The sequence below is a fragment of the Haplochromis burtoni genome, unplaced genomic scaffold (assembly GCF_018398535.1).
Source record: "Haplochromis burtoni strain Fernald_Lab_line unplaced genomic scaffold, NCSU_Asbu1 Contig_97, whole genome shotgun sequence".
Taxonomy (NCBI): Eukaryota; Metazoa; Chordata; class Actinopteri; order Cichliformes; family Cichlidae; genus Haplochromis; species Haplochromis burtoni.
Window position 1 is genome coordinate 2,083,727 of NW_024582458.1, and position 17,661 is coordinate 2,101,387.

The window sequence follows — 17,661 nt, forward strand, 5'->3', positions numbered from 1 at the left end:
AAGCTTTCCTATTATGCTAGTTAATGTTCTTTTAACTCTAAGTATTCTGATTACTTATTGTTGTATTTTTGTCTTGTTTGCTGTATAAACCCTTATCTTATTTCTGCTGATGTACATTTATTGATTTCTATCTTTGTTTGAACTTCCATGCTTTTTTTGGTTGTTGTTGTTTGTTTTTTTGTTTGTTTTTTGTTTTGGCTAAATTAGAAAGGTTCCCTGCTTCCTGTCTTTTTGCTAAGCTAACCTGACTCTTAGCTGTAGCTTAGCCCAGAGTTGCATGAAAAAAGTTGCTGCCTGCTTATTTTCTTATTCTCATAGGAATGAGTATGTTTCAAAAACTATTTCTTTATATAGGAATTAGGGTCACAATAGAGGCAAGCAAGTGTAAGCTTGGGTTTTATCTCCCAGCACTATTTTAACCTGGAGGCCTGGTGGGAGCATTCAGGCCCAGTCTGTCCTGATGCTTCACTCACAGTTTAGCTTGGAGGAGTGGGATTAACTCTTATCTCCACAGGGATGAGGTCTGTCTTTTGGCGCAGCCTAACATGGACTCGTTTAAACCGCCCCTGTTGCCACTTCACATTCACAAGCATTCCTTAGCGGACAAGTCCCCTAGATAGCAGCTTCTTTAACATACTGTACCATGAAAATTCCAGAAGTTGAGCTTGCCCCAGCTCCGACAAAAGCCCATACAAACAACTGTTAATTTATTCTCACTCCATTTTGAGAGCAAACATTCCTGCCAGTGAGGCAGACCAAACAACCTCTCACAGTAAACATCCACGCACAGACGGGCAGGTTGTTTGTTCCCGGACTGAAATAATAAATCACTGCCTGTAGTTTGGTCCACAGGTTGAAAACCCCGAGCGTGGCCGGCAGGTTGCTGGTTAAATTCTGCAGAGTTCCGAGCACAAGATTTAATAGCAACCTCAAGCTCCGAACTGTGAAATAATATATGGCTTTATACAGCTGATGTGTAACAGCATGGGAAAAAAATCCAATTATTCTGTGAAAACTTGCTAAAGAAACAGGTGCTAAAGTAAAACCCCAGCCCTCTATTTTTCATTTCTCATCCATTCATTTTTCCACATCTGTCTAAACATTTCTTAACTCAAAACGCATTAAGTGTATTAAAGATGATCTTTTTTCTATGAATCTATGAAATACTCAAGAGCCAACCTGATTCCAGACATCTTATCACAAAAATTGTACAATTATTTGGCGACTCTATTGTAGTGCATACCGTTGAGATTAGGCAGGCTTGGGAGAAAGAATCGGGCATGAGGGTGCCCGAATCTATGTGGAGTAAGCGTCTGTCCAAAATTCATTCCTGCTCTATAAACAGTAGACATCAATTAATTCAATTTAAAATCCTCCACCGGTTACACTATTCTAAGATCAGACTGCACAAGTTTTATCCTTCTATTTCCCCAATGTGTGACAGGTGTAGACGAGCAGAAGGTACGTTGTTTCATGCCTTTTGGTCTTGTCCCTCATTAAGAGGCTTTTGGTTTAAAATATTTGACTGATACTCCAAGGCATATATGAAACCTTTACAGCCTGAACCTGAACTTGCAATTTTTGGATGTTCTCCGACGTCAGAGCTACTTCCGGTTAAATTGCAGGGGCCACTGGAACTAGGCCTGATTGTTGCCAAGAGAATAATACTGAGGGAATGGAAGTCCCCCACCCCTCCTTCCTTTCAGTTGTGGGTAACAGACATGATGTTCATAATACATATGGAAAGGTTCAGTAAATACTCAAAAGACTCTTTTCTGACTGTCCGGAACCCCTTTTTGGAACACTTTGCAAAAGCCAGACTGGGCTAAACTAGATTTGTAAACTTTCATTAATTTCAGGTTTTTGTGTATGTGTATGTATGTATATATGTATATATGTATATATATGTGTAGATGTGTGTGTGTATATATATTTTTTCTTTCTTTTTTGGGGGGGGGAGGTTGTTTTTGTTTTTGTTTCTGTGTTATATTTTGGAAATTTAAAATAAAATAATCAAAAAAAAAGATGATCTTTTTTTAAAAAATGAAGTCATGACCTGAAGAATACTGGCTAAGAAATATATAATATAATCACATGCTGTAATATATGCAGTACAAGAATCTTCGAGGTGTTCTGCACAGGGAGTTTTTATTCCACTCCATCTAAGCCATCCCATAACATCAGTGTAGGATTACCCACGAGCTCAGACTCTCTCTATCACGCGTTGTCCATGAAGTCTTTGATAAGCCCGTGTTTTTAGTTCTGGATAACGCACATATGGAAAGGTTTTATTGAGCATGGCATTGCATAAAACTGGATTTCCGAAAGAGGAGGCAACCAGTAGGAATGGGTATCTAATCACGGCAGGGTCAGGTCCGACACAGACTGTCTGCTTTAGCAACAGAGGCTATTATTTTCCTTCTCTAGGGCGAAACCAGTGTGTCCACTGGAGTTTACGTTAAAATTCAAACGCATTCAGAGCTACATGCCCTCCTGCTGGTATTGGAAGTGGACTCAGATCAGAGTGTCAAAGTGGTAAAACAATATCGCGCTTTCTTTAGGTAAGGCCTCTGGTGAGGGGTGTGTTCAAACACGAATCCCTCGGCGGCGCCTCAGATATTCATTGTCATACCTCGCATTGTGATCTGTGTTGATTTCCCCAACTTTTACCTGATCTCACCCCCTCTTAAAGTGTGTTGTAACTTGAAGTCTCTCTTGTGGTTGTACTGGGTAATGTCCTTCCAAAGATGCTTGTTTTCACAAGTGTTGTGCATGCCTGAACGCTCACCTTCTGTGTGGTGAGTAACATTCATAAACTAAAATTTATGAAATGAAATGGCTGTTTATCCTCTAAATATACAGCCGTAGACTTTATAGGTTTATGGGATTTTATAAAGCATTGTATCATTGTTTTTATATAACATTTGAATGATATATTCTGTTTGTTTTTTCTTTTTTAAACAATTCAGACGTTGTATATAAGTAAAAAAAAAACAAAAAAAAACCCTAAAGGCATTGGTAGGTGAACTCATAACCGCACAGTTACTCATTATAGTTCTTTATAATTCTTTGTATTGTTTTAAATGATCATTTATTCTATTTACCTATTTTATATGGGATTTATTTTGCTGTTTAGCGTCACGGATATCAAAGGAAGAATGTAATCGTATAGGAAAACATGTTTCTTTACTGTGCATATGACAATAAAACTTTGAAAACTTTAGTTTTAGACTAATAGTTTTAGTTCCCAAAACTATTAGTCAGACTCTATTTTTTGCAGAAATAAATAGAAATAAATAAGAAAAAATATATATTTTCACTGGTTACATGGATAAACAAATGACATCTCATCTTTATTTCATTCTTCTATTTCAAAAGAAATGCGCAAGCTACTTTTTATCCCAGTGGCTGAGTACTCTGTGCGCCGTTAGTAGAGTAGTTACGGCAGAAAACTTTCGGAATGTCGCCTTCACTGACTATCAGAAGTGTAGATTTTAAAAGCTGAAGTCACGCAAACGAAGTGAAGATGCGTTCGAATTTGATGTTTTTCATGCACTGATCACCTGTAACTTGCTCCAAATGTAGAAATAAAGGCTGAATTGTGACGGAATAAAAGAAGTTTGCCGTTTCTCACACTTTGGTTCAGAAATTGTTGCTTTTACGTGTCATAAACGGCCCTAAAAATTGTCACCTTTTCCTGATTTCACCTTTTCCTTTGCAGTTACAAAAAAACTTTTTTTTTGCGTGCAAAGGAAACGAAATATATCTATTTTTCAGGGTGAAAAACTTCTGACTTCTAACTTTAGAGGGTTCGCGTACGAGGCGCTCCTGAAGGCACCAAAAAGTCTCGGTCAATTAGTAGAGTTTAGACAGTGAGGAGAGCTCGGAGCAAGTAGGTCTCGGCGAACGCTCCACCAATGACCAGCTAAGAGAAAAACGCCCCACTGCTCCTCCGACTTAGATCTGCGGGGGTGGGGAGTCCACAAGTTTGTCTCTGGATTTAGGGAAACCATGGGATTCGAGTTGGACCGCTTCAAGGGGACTGTGGACCCGGATTTCAAATGCAACTTGTGCAATAAAGTCCTGGAGGACCCGCTGACGACTCCGTGCGGTCACGTCTTTTGCTCTGGCTGCGTGCTGCCCTGGGTCGTCCAGCAGAGCAGCTGCCCGGTCAAATGTCAGCGGATCTCCACCAAAGAGCTGAACCACGTCCTGCCTCTAAAGAACCTCATCCTGAAGCTGGAGATTAAATGTGATAACCATACGAGGGGCTGCGATGCCGTGGTGAAGCTGCAGCATCTGGCCGAGCACGCCGAGATGTGCGACTACTCCCCGGCGAAGTGCAGGAACAGAGGATGCAGCGAGGTGCTCAACCTGCGGGACGTGGATGCTCATATGCGGGAGACGTGCGACTACAGACCGGTGGAGGTTTGCGAGAGCGGCTGTGGGCTGATGCTCACCCAAAAGGAGCAGAAATCAAATGGCCACTGCTGCCTGAGAGCCCTGAAGGCGCACAACAGCGCGCTGCAGTGCAGAATGATCATCCTGGATAGGGAGTTCAAGAAGCAGACCATAGAAGCCAACAAGAGGGAGAAGGCTCTCCTGGCACAACTTTCCGCCGTGCACAGCGAGCTGCAGATGACAGCGCTCAAGTATCAGAAGAAATTCACAGAATACAGCGAGAGGATCGACTCCCTCACCAAGACCGTGGCTTTCTCCTGCAAGGTAAGCAGGAAAAGTTTTTGCTCTGAGTGATTCCCAGTAGCTTCTCCCTGCTGTCATCCACAGTGTGACGCCTGGAAAATCTGTGTTCTGTGAGAATAAAATAATTCCACTGCAACTTAAAGTTGATCCTGACATGCACTGCGCATAAGGCAATTGCCTTAAGGCCAACTTTTATAGGCTGTAAAATATCTTCCTCAGCATGTTTTTGTCGGCACTATGGGAGTTCTTAAAATGTCACTTTAACTGGGCCTCCTTGTTGTTTGGGTGGCTGCCTTTTTGTTTAACTTCAACCCAACTGGAAAAGGAAGTCAATGTTGTTGGCGATTCTGCTTTTTTCTTTTTTTGTCCTGGTGTTTCCAGGAGAACTTCGTGCCTTGGCTGCCTGCTTTGAGACATGGATGTCAGCTGTGCCTCTTCGCCAGCTGGCAGTAAATGTGGGGTGGGGGGAGGGCTAAATATTTACTGCAGTTCTGTACACAACAAGAACCAGGTTCCAGTTATAATGCCTCACCCCCTCACAGCATGCTTGTTTGAGGCTTTTTGTCATCGGATGTTCGCCCTTTCCCCCGAGACCATCATAACAAATTAGAATCAGGGCTGCTGCAGAGTTGCTGGCACCAAAGTTGAATGAGCTAGTAAGGGCTTATGAGGTCCCGAAAGGCCTTAAAAACAGTAAAGCTTGATCTGTGCAAGGCCCCTGCGAGGGGGGCTGAGGAAGAGCTGATGTAAGGATGTTTTATGGTTCAAATTTATAAACCCAGTGGCCCATTATCAACATCATAAAGGATGCAGGAGTTCATAAATCTGGTAATGAATTGAATTAGTGTATGGTGCTTGCACTGCTGCTGGGATTAGCAAATGGGAGTGGTCAGGGTTTTGTTTTAGAGGAGAAATAATTATTAGTAGAAATATGGATGAATGGGATGTGCCTTTTTAAAAAAAAAAAAAAAAAAAAATTACACCCTTTTTATGTCCCAGAAGTTCTTTAATAAATCACCTATCAACAATTTCACTCTCTTTTCCTCCCCCTGCTTTTGCTGGGTGCTTTCATTTGTTCATTACGGGCTCAGCTCCCAGTAAAATGTGTTCTAGTAGACTGGTAAATTGCGCATCAAAAGCACCGATGCAGGCAAATCGGGAAATCGCTCATGCTGGTATAAAGAAGCTTCCTGGGCCTGTAGCGCAGCAAGTTATCATAGCTCATTTGACAGCGGCATCTCAATCCTGCCATTGAGCTCTACATTAAGTGTGTTATTGCCATTGTGGCTGTTCTAACGTAAAAACAGAAGGAATAATGTCTGCACTTGAGGCATGCTTTGAACATATGTATGAGATACAGGAATGGTTGAGAACTTTTCTGAGGATGAGATTTAATATCTGTGGGTGATATTGCAACTCGTTAGAAAGAAATAAAGAAACCTCTTCTATCTCGAAAGGCCTTTCATTGGATCCAGTCAAGCAGTGAACAGGAATGAGGTTCTCTCACAAATGTGAATATGAACTGGGATTAGCTGTTAGAGGCAGTCTGTCCAAAATCTTTGCTCCCTTTTTTTTTTTTTCTCATGATTTCAGTAATCAAGAGCCTAATTACATCAGTGTGTTATTGGTAATTTCCGAAAAGGGATATTTTGACATGCCAAAGCAGCAAAAGCCCAGGTAATGACTTGTCTGATGGGCCTACTCCTTTGAAGCCATGCTAGTGAGCCAGCATTCACAATACCACGGACCTGGAACGCGCTAAATGGAGTGCATCCAATGGGAGGTGCATTTCACGATTCAAAAGATCATTGGGGAAAAAAGGTTTTAATGCAGTTTTATGACATGCAGTACTATGCAGAAGTCTCAGGCTACCTGATATTTCTTTATATTTTAGGTTATATTAAAGAAGCCAGACTTTCTTGCAACCTTTGTGGCATTCTTCTTTTTTTAAAGCAGTTTTTGGCACTGTCCAGGCTTTGTAAAGTTTTCTTTGGATATTTGCGGTATTTTCACTCGTTTTCAACTCTGCACTTGACCATTTTCAGAGATTTTGAAAGTAGACAAAGGGAGAAGTGGGAAGCCTGTTAAACTAACCAAACAGCAGCTGAAAATCATGTCCTTAAAAAAATATTAAAAATATAACAAGTCCTGACACGGGACCTGAGAGATGCATCTGGCCCTGCAGTTAACCCATCTGCTGTTCATTGAACCCTCATCAGAAATGGTCTCAGTGGAGGGTGGCATTCTTAAGGAAGGGAAACGGGGACGAAAGACTGAAGTATGCTAAATTACACAACTGAAAAGCTGAAAACCATCTTCTGGGCTGTGGAATTCAGATTTGAAAATTTTGTTTCAAATTACTGAACCAAAAATAAAAGGTCAGGAAAGAGGTATAACAGTGAGTGCCGGTAGTTACCTGTAAAACACGCTGGGGGCTCCGTCATGGTTTGGGCTGCATCTCAGCTGGTGGTGTTGGAGATCTTGTCAAAATTGATGGAATTATGAACTCCAAAAAGTACAGTCAGATTTTGATCTACCATGCAGTACCACCTGGAAAACATCTGATTGGCAACAACTTAATTTTTCAGTATGACAGTGTTCCCAAACACATACCTGGATAGAAAAACATACTGTGGAACACTGTCAGTCATGGATTGGCTACCCCAAAGCCCAGACATCAACATTACTGAAGCATCTTGACAGAGAACAGGACAAAAGGCAGCCAACATCCAAAGAAGAGCTCTGAATGTTGTTCAGGGAGCCTGGAGAACTAGTTCAGGGTGTGCTGAAGAATAAAGGTGGTCTTAGCAAATTCTAGTTTTCAAGCTCGTTAGAATTGCGCAAACTCTATGCTTGCCTTATAAACTGTGTTTTCCTGTATGTTTGCACATGTTTCAATAAATCGTTGCCTCCTATTTCCCAATGTCCTAGCAAACAGAGTGTTGGCTCAAAACCTTTGCTCAGTACTGATCATCAGATCACTACCAAAGGATGCATGCAAGTCCATTGTTACAGCTGACTGGCAACTTACTTTAGTTTAGAGATTCCACCACTCCTCAACTTCAATGTCTTTTAATGCCAAAAACTGGGAGATGAGGAGTAACTGACTGGTATTTAAAAGAAAGATTATTTAATACTAAATGCAAGAAAGACAAATAAAACTGATGGAAAATCAGTGAACAAAAAGCTCAGATCTTTACTGTGGTTCATTGCAGGGCTGTTAGAAGTGTTGTCACACTCTCCATAAAAGATTGGATCTGTGTTTTTGAACCAAGATCCCCTTTGGCTGCAGATGACAGCATTAAAGGTTCTTGATCTAATAACAAGTGTCTTTTAAAATCACAAGACATCAAACTGATCGATCCTGCATTGAATTTGATCGGAGTAATTGTGACCTCAAACTGATTAGGCTAATTGTGGACTTTTTTTTTAAAGCAGGGCTCTGTGAGATAGCTTAACAGAACAATGGAAGCTATTAGTTATTTCACAAGCGTGGCTATCAATTGAACATGACAGATCACATTAATAAAAGCCATCATGTATTCATTGAAGATGCCCATTTCGTCTAATAAAAATGCATTAGGCTGCTGGTTCCTTTGTGTATATACATTAGCATTGAGTGATAATCCTTGTCATTGATTTGAAATAGACTTCACTACCTCATTAATGGGGTAAACTGCCCTACATTTACAAGGTCACTGAGTTTCTGTCTCTTGACCACATGCCAGTAGTTTATAAATCAATATGTTCCCTTTTTGTTCTGTATTATAGTACCTACACTATAATTAGGTGAACTATATTAAGAGTTAGACAGGGGGAAGGCAGCTTGATGGAGGACAGACTCGGAAAGTGTGACGATTGCTGAGGTGAAGGCTCACCGTGAGTGTGCCAAGTCACAAGTGAGCAGCAGACTAAAGTTTCACTGCCAGCGTGCCATTTCTTACCTCACCAATAAAGTTTTGTTGTTGGTTTTTTTTCTCCCCACGGAGCTTTTGTTTACTTGCTGTAGCGCCCATGTCATTGTGTCTCCACGGTTTTGTTTTGAATTGGTGGTGTTTAGCACATCAGTTTTTCTTTTTAGTCTTTAATATAACTCAAGCACACCTGATGTTTTAGTAAATTTGCAACCTCATCCTGAAGACGTTTACTTCATTTTTGGGGGGTTGGATCATTGTTAGAGTGTTTGCAGATGTGGTGAGAAGGGAAGAGAGGGGAAGGGGGGGAAAAAAAGAAAAGCTTCATAATTGTTCATTTTAATGGTTCTTGTGGATGAAATGTGAAGACTAGTTTGTTTTGAGGCCTGTGACACATTCAGCATAAGTGAAGAGGATGGAAAAGCCAATTGCTTTGTACCTTTTTTCATTTGTCATATTAATTCCACTTTGTCTCAACAAGCATAATGCCCAACTGTCTTCTTGTTGACAGCGACGGCTGTAGTTCACTATAATTCGGAAGCATGTGCCACTAATGCTGTCGTGACAGAAGCGCACATTCCTGCAGGGCCAGACTTGCACATGCTGGTGTTTTTAGGCTATATGGCAGTCAGGATGCTGTACATGCCAGTAATATCTGCTTTATATTTAGTCTCAGTGTTTCGCAGAATACTGGAGCGGCAGCTGAAATTATGTTACCTCATAGCTCCCCTCTAAGTCCTCCTTAAAAAAACAGATTAAGGGCTGACTCTGCGAGTTTCCCAGAGGTTTTCATGTCATGTAGCTTCTGAGTCAAGAGGCCCGCTGGTGTATTCATTTACATAGGACAACGGTTCGTGAGAGAGCGGTTCTCTTCTTTGACCTGGTCATCATTTCAGGCTGGGTGTGCTGGCTAAGCCCTGGAGAATGGTGAAATTTGAAGAAGCTAAAGTAACTTGTTACATTACAAGATTCCGGCCATTAGAAACTACATACCAGCTGTTATGTTGTAGCAAAAAATTTGTACCATCCTGTGCTCATTTATATTGTCCAGAAGGTGTGTAACCCACTGTAAATTTACCCGAGTTTGTCCACTTTAGCTCACTGCATAACAGGTTGATATAGGCAGCAGTTTGTCTACCACCTAACTAGAAAGAAACTCGCTTTTGCTAGTTTTGCAGTTCTGAACCATAGCACCAGCACCAGCATCTTAGTCTTCCTCAGCAGCGATGTTGTGGAGCTGTGCTTAGCTTGCAGGTACTTCTTCAACACGAGGAATTGAGCTTTGTAGCAGCTGACAGACTCTTATTATCACCCTGGGTCAGGACAATGCGAATGCTCCAACTGTGTAACTGTAAATCTCTTTGTCATCTCACTAAATGACCTTCATATGCTGACCGGCTCAATGGCCAGATTCCACTCTGCACAACAAAAGGAGCAGGGAAATGTTGGAACACTTCAATAGCAACCAGTTCCTTCATTGGAATAAAATAACAGTATTTGAATTACAAAGCTGACCTTTTGACTTTAAAGTTACAACGAACAAGTAATCTGTATACTTGGATGCTGTAGTTCATATATTACACCAACACTGGCTAGCACTGGATTGGCTTTTTTTTTTTTTTTTTTTTTTTCTTTGGTTTTTTTTTTTTTTTTTTTTTTTTTAATGGTTGTGGGCCTGAGACTGAAGTTGTCTGTTTTTAGTTATGCACAACTGTTACTTGTAATCACATCATTTATGATAAGTAATTCAGAGTTAACTTGAATAATGACTAGCTTAATTTGTAAACAGACTGGTACTTGTGAAGTGCTTCTACTCTAGCTGAGCACTCAAAGCATTTTCTAGTCTAAGTCTTTATTCACTCATTCACACATATACATACACATAAGTGATTTGCCTAAAGCCATGTCCACACTAATACGTTTTCATTTGAAAACGCACCTTTTTCCCTAATTTCCTTCGGGATTAATAAAGTATTCTGATTCTGATTTTTCTCTCCGGTTTGGCCTTCCGTCCACACTGAGACAGCGTTTTCGGTCAAGGAAAACGCAGCGTTTTCAAACGCTCTCCAAAGCAGATACATTTGAAAACGCCGTTTTCGCGTTGCAGTGACAGTGAAATTTTTGAAAACGATGACACGTTTTAGTCATGTGATGCAGTCATGTGACCAATTAAACAAAGATACCGGAGGGCTAGTGTGGATGTAGCCTAAGATTCATGCAGACACTCACACTTTGATGGCACATTGGGGGCAGCTTGAGGTTCAGGGTACTTTGACATGCAGATTGATGGACATGCATATTCCAGCAGCTGTGGCAGATTATGTAAAATTACAGAGCGAGGTTGGTGAGTTCTAAACGTCCTCTGGCATTAACACCAGCACAAAAATGGTGCGCTGGGAGCTTCATGGTGTAATGTGTTGACAGCCCGGTTCTTTTGGTCATGTGCTGAACTTTTTACACGTAAGATTTCCTTTAATAGTTAAACAGCAGAAGCAGTACCATAATATACAAAGATGTCTAACCAAAAGATTCAAGGAACTGCTGAAAAGATCTGGCTACTAAGCTAACAGTGTTTGTTTGCTTTCTGCTATGTAGTGAGTATTTGGCCATTTTGAGCAGCAAGTGATATTTTCTTTTGAAGAAACCATGTTTGGCTGGATGTTAATGACAAACACGGTATGAAGAGAGTTTATTGACAATAGAGCAGTCAATAGTTTCTTATTTTGTTGTTGGGCTACCACAGAGAATTAGGAACATCTGTTTGCTTGCAGCAGTTGTAGCTGGTGAATACAACCTGAAAGTTAGACAGATGCTATCAAAATATGAGTACAATATAGCCCCTGTGTTTTGAAAGTTTCACTCTTTGAATTTAAAAGAATAAAAAGATTAATTAAGATTAATATTGAGTTGTTGTATATGTTGAATAACTTCCTGCCATCTCTTTGCTCACGTGTGTCTCTCCTGTCTGTTTGTAGGAAGGCGAGACTAAAAGCGTGACCGTTGTCCTTCTTCGTGAGGGCGGCTCTCTGGGTTTTAACATCATAGGAGGAAGGCCATGCGTGGTAGGTTGAAAGCTGAGCAACTTGGAGGTTCCGTCTCCCCCACCCCCTCCCCGGTGATCAGCCAAGTGTCAAATGGCAAATAGTGGAAGTACCACAAGCCTCCTCTGTGCTGACTGCCGCAACTTAGACAGTCGTGCATGGTTTTTTTTTTTTGGTTTGTTTTTTTTTGACTGTGGATAGATGGACTGCATCTATCAAGTTTTATTGTGTTTATATATTGGTCTGGTTTAGCGGATTTGGCATTACAGATTAAAAAAAACTATAATTACTTTTATGGGAGTTAAATCTGGGATTATGGCTTCCACCACAGTTGTTTTGTCTCTAATTGAGGGGATTTTGGTGGTGAGGTAAACACAGAGGAGAGGAAAGGGTCTTTTAAACCCAGACTGAACTTTTCTCAGCCGCTTTCTGCCTCGAGGCCCCTGAAGTTAAAGTCATTAATGATGCCACGCGCTCTGCCGAGTGAAGGGTTGGAAAATATCTCAACGCTGGCATCTCCCATACACGGAGCTTCTTTCTGCAGCCGAGGTCTTATTGAAACGCCGTATCTGTTTCACTTCCACTGTTGCAGACTTGGTTTTCCACAGCCACAGTGACGCACTTTTCAGCAGTGACATAGATTATCGCAGTAAAACTTTTTATAGCAGGAAGCTATAAAAAGATCGACATTTAAGCGTAGATTTGCTCGTGGAGTTGCTGTGACAGAGCCATGCATCAAACTTGTACGACAGCGGAGATAATACTTGGCTTTTGCTTTCCTAGTGAGCCTCAAATCATCAGGTGGTGTAAGAAGCTACTCATTAGAATTGGAAGTGGCTAATATCCTAGCAGCCTTTGACATGTGTGTTTCATGTGGCTGTTATACTGGTATGGCATGGTGAGCGCAATCAACTGCCAGGTTTTGTGGTCTCCTAGATGAGCTTGTTTGTCTGCAGCTCATGTGATAGCGGTGAGGCAAAGTAGTAGTAGGCATGTTGTGGAACTTGCAGCAAAAGCACTGCAGTGTTAACACTGTACACGATGTCCCTGAAAGAGGAAGCAGACCAGAAATTATTAATTAGCATCTGTTCTGTAACTTCTGGGGTTTCTTTAAGTACCTAGTAAAATGTAGTTGTGTCACAGAGCCCAGCAGGAGTGCGGTACACATTTACATGTGGTTTTAAAGAGAGTGCTAACATAGCTGTTAACCCAGACTTAGTTCTGACTCTGGGGTCACGGCCACAGAGTCGGATGTAGGCTACTTCATGCCCCTACAGCATGTCCGCGTGTCAACATTTAGGCCCTTCTGTAGGCCAGGGTCAACCCTTTAAGGCCTGGGAAGCATGTGAAGTTAAAGCTTATCCCTAAGTCCACACTCAAGGGTAGGGTTAAAAGGGCATTTCAGAGAAATTGCAAAAAGCCATATTTTTTCACTTAGTCTTGTTGCTGTTGAGCCTTCCAGATATTTTTGTTTTCTGTGTGCCCTGATTTTGAGATATCTGCCTGGAAATTACTGCTGCCAGTAAAAGAAACTGCTGGCAGTAAAATTTTGTGGATTCACTGGAAATCTCCCATAAATCTTAAGGCCAAACTAAATGTTGTTTGTGTCATTTATAGGGGTGGCAGCAACAGTTTGCTTGGGATTTTTTTTTTCTTTGTTATTTGGGTGAACTAAACCTTCAGCTTTGTAGGCTTGCAAAGCGTTGTACAGACGCTCATGTGGTTTTGCCCACAACAACCAAACCCAGTGTTTTTTAAAAGTACTTTTATTGCCCGATTTATTGAGACTTCTATAGGCTTTCCTTTCCTTAACGAGCCCTGTGAGCGCTGTGCTTCCATTAATCCGCTGAACATGCCTGCAATTTATTCCCACAGGACGACAACGACAGCACTTCGAATGAAGGAATCTTTGTGTCCAAGATCGTGGAGAAAGGTCCAGCAGACAAAGAGGGAGGCCTTCAGATCCACGACAGAATAATAGAGGTATGTGTGTCCTCCTCTGTAATGCTTCATGTAAATGGGAGGGGGGTAGAAACTACTGATGTAATGACTGTCTGCACCATAAAGAGGGAGAAACACCAAAGAATCACTCCATCTTTGTGTATTTTTGAGCTCTGAGCTCAAGCTGAACGCAATGCGTGACGTATGGAACCTGAATTAGCATTTTGGCCTTTTATTGGTGCTCCCGAAAGTCAATCCTGCAGACGGTGAACGTCTCTGATACGATTCTACCAGTCGACATAGACGATGTCAAGTAGGGCATCATTGCAGATAGGCCGAGATAAACCTGAGGCGAGGCTGTCTGTCTTTACTGTTGCTGGCTGATAGTGAGGGAGAGGAAAAGATGTCTTTTACTTCTCTCGTCCCAGCAAATAAAGCCCTTTCGACAGAGCAGCCATGAAGCGTCCCCCTTTCGCCTCTAAACAGAACTTGATGTGGAAAGGCCAGCTCACCCTGAGGTCAACTTGAGGGATCCATCGAAAAACTCAGCATCACAAAGGTTGCTTTTATAGAATGGTTGTCAACCAGAATCGCTCACAACGGCTGCTTTGAAATGAGTCGTTTATGTCAATTGCAAGTGTGTATTACCGCCGGCCGCAAGATGACAAATATGGCTTGTCGCTGGCTTTATTGTTAAACCTCAGTGAAATTGCCCCCGGAGCATTTTTGACCAGCTCATTGCTCACAGAGACGCCTGTGGAAAGTGTTTACACACACGAAAAAAAGAAGACTCCCAACATCTGGACTCCGCTGATCGCTCTATCCTGTCATTTATGCAGTCGAATGCTAACTACTTGCAAAAAAAAATGCCACAAGTCCTCTGGAGAAAGCCTCACGCTGTTGTTCCAAATAATATGGTTGTAAATCTGGCGACGTCGTGACTGAGAGGTTATGATGTGCTTCTCTTTGGTTTAAACCTCCTGAGCTCACACAGTCAAGTGTCTTGGTGCTCTCTGCAACTTAAGACCTCGTAACGAGGGCCGGTTGAACCAAAAAAGCCACTCAGAGATCAGCGACTCGAGACCTAAAGGGACTTGGCGTGGGCTGCTAGCTGATGTGTGGGGAGATTAGCTCATATGTCACACGAACGTGTAAAAGTGTGTGTCTTTGCGAGCATCTGCCCTGCTTGGCTTTATGAGTTTGCGTGCACATGTTTGCCTGGGCGCGTGTAAGCACAGGATGCATGCGTTAATGGGCCAGATGTCGCTGTATTTGGTTACTTGAGAAGGTGTATCTATGGGGTTTAATGCTGTGATAGCCAATCCGGAGCGGAGAGGACTGAATTTGCTATAGGATAATGCTTCCCTCGTGTTTTTTCCATATTGTTTTCGTGCTATTGTAGGTGAAGCCACAGAATCTCTCCAGTGCAGGAAAGGCCTAAGGAGGTAGCACAGGTTCCTATAAAGTAACCTTTTCTTGACGAGAAGTGAGGGATTGCCATACAATACCCAGCAAATAAATCATCAGATTTAATAGACTGTTAAAGGCCGATACTTCACATTTACGCCATTCATCGGAAGGGAAACCTGAGAGCGAGGCAGCTTATATTTCCAAGGCTGCTTTTTTTTTTTTTTTGTTGACTGGTTGAAGCAAGAAAGTACAATGTCACGGATTCCTGGACCACAATAAGAAATGTGACATCAAAACACAATTTGCTGTTGCACAGCTTTTATTCTGGACCTGAGGTGACTGGGTCTGTGAACTTTGTTTGTTCGCTGTCAAGAATCAAAGACGATGAAGCCCAAGTGCCTGAAGGCAGTTTCACGGTGTTTGGTAGAAACCAAGCAGCCTGTAACTGTGTCCTGTTTAGCATCCTGTGATGTATGCTGGAATTGCAGGAACAGCCAAACCTGGTTTATCTCATGTTTTACCAGAGATTGTTTTTCATGCACATAAAATATGATATCCGTGACTTCTGTGTTATCCTTTTTTGTAGTAGTAGTAGTAGTGGAAGTCATGCTTGCTTAAGACCTTTGTTTAATTATATCTGTGCTGCTTTTCAGTATGGTTGCAGGATGTGTAAATATCAGGCAGGGTGTGAGGTTTCCTTTTCTGATTAGGCCCACAGCTAATCATCGCCGCTCAATTTTTACGAGTAATTTTCCAGTTTATCTTTTTAATCCTCCTGCCTGCCCGAACGTTCCCCGAGGCCAAGGTGATATCTTCAGATTGGTTTTTAAATCCATGTTCTTACTTCTGAAATTAGCTCGTTTTTCTTAGACAAGTAGATGGAAAATTGAAAAACAGACGACAAACTAACAATCTTTTTTTTTTTTTGACTGAAGTGGTCCAAGGATAACTTTGCATGAGACATAGTAAATATTTTTCTTGGGAGAACTAGTTGAGATGGTGAAATCAAGAAGACATTTTATCCCAGTGCAGTTTAAAATTCGGCTTTTATCTTAGAGTTGAATTTTGAACTGGCTCGTAGAAATTTAAAGTTTATCAAAGGTTTAAGATCGCTGCTTGTTTTTATTTCAGTGAGCACCAGTAGCAGTCTTTAGCAGACATGTTTTTAGCCATATATTTAAGGCTACAGTCACACTCGGGGGAAAAGAGTTGTTGCAGACTAATGTACAACCAAAGCTAGTGGGACTGTGTGCAATGAATGTGCAATATCACTGTCCTTGAAATGAATGCTTCAATGACAGGAACCAGTCCTACAACCACTCAAAGTCAGGTCCTGTCTTCAAAGCACGTTTTGATGCATGACGATGGCAACGGAACAACAATAAGAATGAGTCGGTCTATCGTTCTGCTGTGTATTTGTAATTGAATAGAATCAAGTTGGCAGTGAGACGCAATCTGTTTGTGTTAACACGGTAACTAACTGTGATAAACTGGTAAAAACTGCCTGTTGCCATCTGATGGAAACCTGTTGCTGTGCCCACATACAGAAATTGACATTAACTTTTTCATTCACAGTCCAAGCAGCACCTCATAGATTTGAAATGGAATGAGAGAGAAGAGGATGGCTACATGTCTGCAAAACGATGACGCTCAACAACATTACTTTTACAGAGGAATGTAACAAGAATCTGACTCAGATTGATTGCAAACCGTCACCAATCTGTCTGAGAGCGATTGCACTTACTCTGAGTTGGGATGGGTTGTTTAGAGGCAGGTTGGCTCTCAGTCGGCGAGAGCAGCAAAAAGCAAATTAGCCCAGTCACCAGGCAACCGCTAATTTATTTCAAAAGGAGGCTGCCATCCTATTTTTATTCTAATTGGCTGAGCCTTAAGAATATAAGTCTAACATTTGCTTTCCTTTTAATTCTGCCATCGGTCTTTTTAACTGCTTGATGCTCTGCTGTGTTCATCAACAAGCCAACACTCTCATGTGGTGTTTGCGAGTCTGGTAGGCTACGTGCAAAACAAAGTACTGGAGTTTGAATATCAAAACTCTGGGCTATAAGAGGTTCTAAAAAGCCTCAGTCATTCTCAGTGGGTTGTAACTATAAACGATTTTTCATAATGCACCTTTGCACATTTCCTCTGCCCTAAGAGGGGAAAAAATATTGATTAATACAGCTTTAATAAGAAATAATTAATAAATGTGGAATCCTTTATTTTTAGCATCAGTGCCCTCATTTTCCATTATAGTGGAAATGGAAAAAAAAGAGCTTTTTGTTTTTTTTATCCTAACTCATGAAATCTGATTTGCAAGCCTATGGACGGGATAGTTTTGACAGCCCTTCACAATCGTGCCATGGGGGCTCAACTGCTCTGTAAAGGACCAATCACATTACAGAGCAGTGAAATGCTCGTGCACCTGTGGAGGCAGCGCTGTCATCAGCCCCGCTGTTTTCTCTTCCTGTAGTAGAAGTGTTAGTTCCAGTAAATCTATATGGATGTAACATGTACCTGATGATTCGTGGCTTGTCCTGCTATAACAGGCTCTTAGCGGGGGAGTGCGACAGCAGATGGCTGTCCTCTAACCGAGCTGCAGGCTGGTATGAATCAGCACACGAGTACCTTCTTGTTCAGACACTTCTTTTTTT

At 41.6% G+C, this 17,661-nt stretch overlaps 1 protein-coding gene across 3 annotated transcripts; it reads left to right on the forward strand.

Annotated features, from left to right (window-relative positions):
- Nucleotides 1–3,838: 3,838 nt before the first annotated feature.
- On the forward strand, nucleotides 3,839–17,661 carry LOC102296234 (E3 ubiquitin-protein ligase PDZRN3-B). 3 transcript variants are annotated; one of them, XM_005941605.3, is made up of 4 exons: nucleotides 3,842–4,725; nucleotides 11,594–11,680; nucleotides 13,535–13,642; nucleotides 16,586–17,661. In XM_005941605.3, the coding sequence occupies exons 1-4, from the start codon at nucleotides 4,012–4,014 to the stop codon at nucleotides 16,655–16,657; spliced, it is 981 nt and encodes a 326-aa protein (XP_005941667.1). In that variant the 5' UTR covers nucleotides 3,842–4,011; the 3' UTR covers nucleotides 16,658–17,661. The 3 variants fall into 3 exon arrangements, with proteins under 3 accessions (XP_042078854.1, XP_042078853.1, XP_005941667.1); XM_042222919.1 differs by having other exon boundaries at nucleotides 3,841–4,725; nucleotides 13,535–17,661; XM_042222920.1 differs by lacking the exon at nucleotides 11,594–11,680 and having other exon boundaries at nucleotides 3,839–4,725; nucleotides 13,535–17,661.